The sequence below is a fragment of the Perca flavescens genome, chromosome 13 (assembly GCF_004354835.1).
Source record: "Perca flavescens isolate YP-PL-M2 chromosome 13, PFLA_1.0, whole genome shotgun sequence".
NCBI classification, from domain to species: Eukaryota; Metazoa; Chordata; class Actinopteri; order Perciformes; family Percidae; genus Perca; species Perca flavescens.
Window position 1 is genome coordinate 26609035 of NC_041343.1, and position 8050 is coordinate 26617084.

The window sequence follows — 8050 nt, forward strand, 5'->3', positions numbered from 1 at the left end:
GCAGCTGCTGCGCTGCAGAGCAGACTGTTACATCCCGCTGTTGAAGTCCTCCACAGTGAAATACAGTCACACTTTACACTGTTTAACGTTAGCTGTCAGCATTTTAACCGTGATTAATCCAGCTGCTAGCTAAAGGTAGGCTAACGTTACATGCTGTCAGGTGTAGTGTAAAGTCGAGCACCGAAATGAGGCACCGAAACTTTCGTTCTTATTCGGTCTCATTACTACCGTTTACGTCGGCACCGGTTCCCTATTGGCACAGAGTTTCGGTACCCAACCCTACTGTCACTGGTAACAGTAATGAGTCCGTTTACCACATTTTTGCAACCATTTATAAGCCCCCTAATTAGTGTTTAAAGGTCCCATGACATGCTGCTTTTTGGATGCTTTTATAAAGGCCTCAGTGGTCCCCTAATACTGTATCTGAAGTCTCTTTCCCGAAAGTCAGCCTTAGTGCAGAATTACAGCCACTAGAGCCAGTCCCACAATGAGCTTTCCTTAGGATGTGCCATTTCTGTGTCTGTAGCTTTAAATTATGAGGAGTTTACACCTATCGCCATTTCTAGCCACTGGGGGACCATAGGTAGAAATACATACAGCAAAATTCCTACAGTAATAGACAATGACCAATAAACCATTTCAAGGTTTATTTTCATATTGACATAATGATCAGTGTTTTAAAAAGCTTGATGTGTAATAATAGCAAGTGTATTCAATGTGTAAAAAGATGAGAAACAAAAAGATGTCAATCATGGCACAAGAAATGACAAACATCTGTTTTACCAGTTAAACATAAAAATGCAACCACATTTAGTGTTTTAAAGTGGATTTGATCTCTAAAGCATCTCTGAATAATAATGTCATTAAAACCCTGCTGGAAGACAAAAATAAAATCCCTAAACCTTTTTCGTCTCATCTTCTAAACATCCTCAGGGCATCTCTCCTTCCTCCTTGAACGGGTGCTCATTTTGTTCTTTCACAATGCGGCATTTGAAGTCATCCATGTTGGTGCTGAATAGTGTTTTAAACGAGGAACATAAAATAATAATAATAATAATAATAATAATAATAATAAGTGTACAGTCTCTGGTAACAAAAAGTAAAAAAAAAAAAAATGTTTACAGTATTTAGCATGTAAAGTGTGTGTGTATATATAGTCAATCATAATATTTTCCACTTTTAGTACAAAAAAAAAAAAAAAAAAAAAAAAGAAAAGAGGACTTGGGTTTGTAGTGTGGGATGTAATAAGTAGGTGAAGACGTCTTCTCCACAAGACAGAGTCATCATGAAAAGTCTTTGCTCGTTTCACTCCGAGGTTCACAGTCTAGCGTTACAAAAAAACTCACTGATTCATGATTCTGTGAGAGCAGAGGGTTTTTTTCTCCTGTGCGCAGTCAATCTTTTTCCCTTCTGTATGAATCAAATGTAGTGGGTGTGGATACACAGATAACACAGGAAGGGAAGAGTGGGTCGCCTCTGCAGCGTATTAGTTGTGCAGACTTCAATACTGAGCTGGAGGTGTGTAAACTAGGGCTCGACTGATATCGGTTACTGGTGGCCAATGCTGATCAATTTTAAAACTGACATTGTGCCAATATTTAAACTTGAAAATTGGAATTACTTTTCAACTGACCGTCTCTCCAAGCCTTTTATTCCATCTGAAACAGATTCAATTATGTAAGGGTTAGCTTCTATCAATAAATGGCTCCCAACACCCAACTAGCAAAAAGCTGTAAAAATTAAGAGATACGGACCGCCAGCAAACGAACTGATTGGACCGTTTTGGTGACCGCCATCCCGCATCATCAGTGCAGGGCTGCAAGTCATGGTAAGAAATATTATTAGTTTAGAATGCAACTGGACCTTGTGTTTTTAATAATGTCAATAGGTAGAAAACGGGAAGAAAAAGAGGTGCCTTGTGCTGTAACATTACAGGGGCGGTGATTACTGTGTGGTCGCTACGTTTCATTCTCTGTTTAATGAAGAACTGCTAAAATACACGGAGTAGGGCCGAGATCCTAATCTTCCTGTTTTGAACCGAACCGGTTAAAACAGAGCCTCAATTCTACACCTAATCGTCATACAAAAGTAAATAAAAACGGCTCTGGAGTTATTAGAAGTTGTCCAATTATTTTCTCTTGACTGGCCAACCGGTTAACCAACCGGTTAACCTCTGCTTGCAGTTGTGGATTAAAGCTAGGCTAACATGAAATTGATGATCAGTATCATCAATATGTGATTCTGGTTAAGACAACACACAAGTGGGTTCCTTTAAAACGTAACATTAATAAATACTAAACCAAAACATGCTGCCATCTTTCTGAATACAAGACATTTAATTGCAAGTTTCGGAAAAGTAATCAAGAGGGAGCCGACAATGGCAATGTGTAATGCTGACTTTAAAAAAAAAAAAAAAAAGAAAGAAGCTAATTTAGGGGAACCGATATCAGTCTGACCTAAGTGTAAACTTTTCAAAATGACAGTAGGCAATATCACCCAACACGTCTTGTGTTGGCAGGGCCAGTAGTGCCTGACCGGTTGAGGTCATAGGTTCATATACTGTGTGCTTGTATAAATCTTTTTTTCTTTCCGAGCATGACAAAATGACCGAAAGGGAAGGGCTGTGCTGGACACTGTCGAGGTGATGGGAGTGCGTGCGTTTCTCAGCTCTCGTCGTCGGGATGGTGCTGTTCCAACAGTCGAACGTGGGTGAAGGGAAAGTGGCCTCGTTTGCCCTTGCACTCACCCTCCCATTGGCCATTCACGTTGATCTTGGTCACTTGTACCGTGTCTCCCACCTGTAAAATGACAAAGAAATGATAAATTCAGCGGTGCAATACACACAGACCTCTCCGCTCTCTATTAACTGGCAGGGTCATGCAAGCTGAACATATCAAACTTAAAGTACAATTCCGGCGCAAAATGAACCTAGGGGTTAATGTGTACCGAGTCGACCGTTCTCTGGGATATGTTTTCATGCTAATCGAAAGTGTCTCTAGCTTGAAGAAAGAGATGTAGATGTAAATAACAGTAAGTGGATGAAACTCACAGAATGTTTTAATTCCAGGTTATCAACCGTTTTGCAGAAAACACACTTTAAGCAGGATTTAATTTCAAAATTTGCAATTGCTAGGCCTTACGTACGGGGAGAGCATTTTGTACAGTACTGTGAATCCTGACTGCTCTCAGCGTTTCCCACACGTCTATACTTTGGCACGCTGCGCAAATACATTGTGACCTACAGTATTTTAACAGTGGCAGAGCATCCTAAACAGTGTAATGCCACTTGGTGTCTGCTCTGTCTCACATAGCACACACATACACATTTCCACTCGTTATTTCAAACAAATTGGTGGCGTCTGTGCTTCTTGCGAAGCCTCAAACAGCTGAGGAATTTAAGAGCTTGCTGTGTTGAAAGTTGGTACCATGTGTGTAGATTGATTACATTTATTTTAGCTGTCAAATTATTTTTACTGAATTTAGCTTTAACTTCTGAATCTACTCTTCTGCGGCTATCCCTCAGTTTACTACCGACCCACTGTACGTGTCGCTGGGAGGCCACATGCTGAAATGACTTCATGATGGCTAATGACAAGCCGCCTTTGGCCACTCACAAGAACGTGCATAAACATCTTCATTCTTAAGCAGCTGTAAACCAGCCTTTGAGTTGTGTTAGCAGCTTAGGCTCATTAACCATCAGCTTGTTGACAGCGAGCTGGTCACAGTAAATGGGGTGTGTGTGTTGTGGTGACACTGTCAGGCTACAAGATCATGTCAAACGGTCAATATTAATCTCCACTCTTTTGCATCGTTTTATATTTTGTTTACTAGTCTGTGGGAACCTTGTTTATTTGACTATTTTCACTGGGCTCCAGTGGTAATGAATGTACAATGTAACACTCACATTAATCCAATGGGCCATAAAGAGATGTGTACATAAAGAGATGCCATTGTAAAGGAGCTGTGTCTGTCTCTCTCTATAGTGACATCTCCACTGTAAGTGTCTTCATGTGCGCTGTCAGCTTGCATCTGTAAAGATACTTTGTGTGTATGCTCACATGCATGAGTGAGCCATTAACAAATCGGGACAAACCGAGAGGAAAAAAGAGGTTAACAGTGAATAGAAGGACAGCCTTGGAGAAAAAGAATGGTGGGTGGAATTGCTACCTCCAGAGCGAGTGCCGTCTTGTCGTAGGCGTTTGGCACCCTCTTCTGAATGGCTCGAGCATAGACGGGCCCATTCTGTAAGTTAGGGAGCTGGGCATTGGCCACAGGCTGAGCGTACTGGCCTGGGTCCCCCAGAGGATTTGCCTGAGGGCTCCCTGTTCCGTCTGTGCTGCCCCCTAGCCCTCCAACTTGCCCCCCCTGTCCAGTCCCCACAACAGGGGGACCAAGGCCGGCAGCGGTGGGCGAGGCAGGTCGGTACTTCTCCACGTAGGGCACAGGGATCATCCCGGCTCGGCCCTCCTGGTTAGCAGCGTTCCACCACTGCTCCTCGGGCTTTTCCAGCACACGCAGGATATCACCTTTGCGGAAGGGGAGGTCCTCCTCATCGTTGCCAGGGAAGTCAAATAGCGCCCGTACAAACTCTGCCTCCTCGGGCTGCGGCGAGACGCCAACAGAGGGGGAGCTGATGAATCCTGTGTTCTTAGCCTTGTTTATGGGCTCTATGAGTGTGGTTGTGTCCAGGTAGTGGATCTTATAAAACTCCAACAGGGCCGGCAACGCTTCAAACTCCTGATCCCCAATCTGAAACCGAGGAGGAGCCATACCTGGCGGAGGAATGGCGACTATGTTAGTTTGTTGAAGGTAAAACATGACAGAAAACAAACAAATCAACAATTACATTAACACCAATCTTCTTCAATCAAAAAAGGGCCACAATTACTGGCAGCACGGACAGGCTTGCACACAGCACACAACAGGATTAATTATTCACTGAAAAGTCCAACAATATCTTATAGAGTTATTTGTTTAGGGAGACTATTCAATTAAGGGATGATAAGGCCCTAGAAATGAGTCCCAACTGGGGCTAATGTAATTTTATATCACCATATAGTAAATCTTTTGGAAATTCAAATGAGAAACCATTTATAAACACAATAACCTGAATGGCTGGTTTGGGGTAACCCAGTGGTTTAAGTACATGACAAACCAAGTTAATTATTCTCATTAATACAAAAATCTTGTAAATCCAATACTGCCATAAAGCAATCCTGCTTACTGATTTGCAACACAGAGAACATAGCAAAACCATTTACAGATTGAAAAATCTATACAATAGTATCAACCAATCATATAAAAAATTGTAACCAAATGGAGTGCCATTATACCATATCATTTTGAGACATGTTTTACATTTTTTGAGTGTAAACAATAGACATTTTTAGCCAACATGTGCAGCCAATAATTCAAATTTGATTTTAGTCAGTTGGAGTGACGGTGGCAGGCATAGCCTCAGCAAATAGTTATTTTAAATGGCACTGCTTGTTTCTGTTTAAATTTTGGCACCATATTTTCTTCTAGTTTAAATAACAGAACCCAAAACTTGGTACAGGTTCCTACCCATAATGATAATGGCCCACTATTGGAATTAGAATTTACTATAGGAAGATAAAAAAAAAAAATGCCAAGCCCTGAAAGGAGAAGGATTGAACACCAGCCATAAGCACGTACAAGCACAGCGGTAGACCTGCAAGCAGGGCTATGTATGTGCAACAGGGCAGGATCCCAGACATTCCAGAAACACCAATCTGGCCGGTCATCATCCAGTTGTGACAGGCCAGTCTGTCCAGCTCCATTCAATCCCTGCAGCAGCAGCCTAGCTCGCCACACTACCGCTAGGCTACCGTCCTGCTGCCCACAGTAGGACAAAACACCGCCTCAACCCCAAGTCATGAAAAAGTAATGAATGATAAAGTAAAAGTTTGATTGGTTGCTGATAGCTAGCTAGTCGTTAAAATAACACCAAACTCCATTTAAAAATTAACCAATTGAATGCAAATTGCAAATACAGAAAGTAACTTAGCTAGCTAGCTAGCTAGCTAGACACTTTACACGTTTCTTTTGATTTCCTTTACATTTTTAGGTTCAACCGTTACATCGGATACATGAGGATACGCCTCAATGAAGCAACCCATATATATTTTCAGTCAAATTTCAGACCGACTCTAATATTCTACCCACAGTAGCTAGACGGTTAGCTAACGCTAACGTTAGACTGCGGTGGGCGGTAGCAGCAGTGTTACCACATGTAAACGTTTTCATTTTGAAATTAAGTGAATATTATTATATTATATGAATGCCGACTTTGAGAGTACCTCCAAAAAACACAAACTCCTTAAACCTCTGTGATAAAGGGCAGGGATATCTGTAGATTTCCTAAGATGAAGTTAAATTAGTCAATTCATAATGGGCGTTTGGAGTGGCTTCACGAGAGAGAGAGGGAACTTGCGCTAAATCAAAGCAACCAAGAATTAAAATGAAAATACACGCTAACGTTAGTATCTGGTAAACATGTGTAACGTTAGCAGTCAAATACCTATCTAGGTGACAAACAATTCAACGTTACCTGAGCCAGATTGCCGGTTGTTACTGATGCTGTTGATTATATAATGGGACACTTTGGAGTTCTCTGATACGGACAGCACGTAGTCACCAGGGCTGGTAATTGAGTCTCTCACCAGGAAAACGCCATGTCTCTGTCCCTGTAAGAGAGAAACTGCCTCCTGACGGCTTAGCTTTCCCCAGTACCAGCTAGCACGGTCTTCGGCATCAAAATTACCGGCCATGGCTGTGGAATCCTGTCCGAGGCTTGAGGCCTTTCCCCTTCGCCTCTCCCTATCCGCAACTCATACAAAACTTTGGTAGACAAACGCCTCCCCTGAAAAAAACTGTATAATAACCCAATTTTTTGCAACTTCCACGAGTACTGTAAATACGTTTAAGTTGACGGAACTTCTGTTGCACCACAAAACCTAATAATCAACAGGTTAAACGTTAAAATGACAAACAATTAAATGCAAAACTAATGTGCAACAAGAAACTCCGGGACTGAAATGGCGGATCTAGGGAAAAGTTGACCTCATCTACCGGAAGGGATGCCTGGTCAATGGGAAGCGCTGCGCTGCATTCACGCTGCTTAAAAAACACTGTAGATACGACTTACCTACTCTTCCACTTCTTCTCTGCAAATATTTAAATGCTAAGGAATGCTTTAGAACAGGGGTGGCGAACCTGTGGCTCTTGAGCCGTGTGCGGCTCTTTGCCTGCTCCTTTGAGGCTCTACTGTGTGGCTGGGGGCTGTGTTATTGGTGGATTTTTTTTTTTAACTTTTTGAAACATTTCAGATAAGTAAAAAAAAAAAAAAAAAAAGCATTTGAATGCATCTGCCAATACATTTGCCAATTATTTTAAAATAAAAAATAATGCAGCAGAGTTTTTTTATGGACAGCTTCTGCAACCTGAGGAAAAAAAGCGGCCACAGATCACCTTCCTCATTAACCCTTTTACTGCTGATTGTTTTAAAGCCCCTCTAGTGACAGTGAGTGAAAGAGTGGCCACAACCGAGTACAACCAGACCTAAAAAGGATTGTGGATAACAAAGACTGTCAGGTTTCCCACTGAGTCAATCTAAGTAAGAAATAAAACCTATGAAAACTGCTATGTATTATGACTTTCATTAGATCTGGAAGTCACTGTTGCTGTTGTAATGTGGACATGCATGTGTTGTGTGGCTTTTTGCTATGGTGCATGTTTTTTTGTGGCTCTTTATGCTGAACTGGTTGGCCACCCCTGCTTTAGAACAACGCGGTCGCTTAACGTAACCACTTGATTTGCTCTCAGTTAATTTTCCAACTACTTTGAAGCCGTAAACGCACCATAATTAAACTTTATTTGCAGACTTTGGTTGTTCTTAATCAGCTTTTAAACAGTTCACAAACGTGAATGTTGTGAGTATAAAGACAGTGCTATGTCAAACACAAACCAAAAAAATGCTAGTTGGGATTTCAAATTGACTTGTGAAATTGTCAAACCCACCAGTTTAAAG

General features: G+C 41.6%; 1 protein-coding gene across 3 annotated transcripts; it reads right to left on the bottom strand.

Moving 5' to 3' along the window:
- Window positions 1-632: 632 nt before the first annotated feature.
- LOC114566637 (adapter molecule crk) lies at window positions 633-7261 on the bottom strand. 3 transcript variants are annotated; one of them, XR_003694077.1, is made up of 5 exons: window positions 6572-7151; window positions 4168-4772; window positions 1755-2798; window positions 1622-1658; window positions 633-1011 (listed from the first exon to the last, which is right to left on the bottom strand). XR_003694077.1 is itself a non-coding variant. In XM_028595261.1 (4 exons), the coding sequence occupies exons 2-4, from the start codon at window positions 6789-6791 to the stop codon at window positions 2664-2666; spliced, it is 960 nt and encodes a 319-aa protein (XP_028451062.1). In that variant the 5' UTR covers window positions 6792-6840; window positions 7169-7261; the 3' UTR covers window positions 633-2663. The 3 variants fall into 3 exon arrangements, 1 of the variants encoding a protein (XP_028451062.1); XR_003694076.1 differs by having other exon boundaries at window positions 1622-2798; XM_028595261.1 differs by adding an exon at window positions 7169-7261 and having other exon boundaries at window positions 633-2798; window positions 6572-6840.
- Between the last annotated feature and the right edge of the window lie 789 nt (window positions 7262-8050).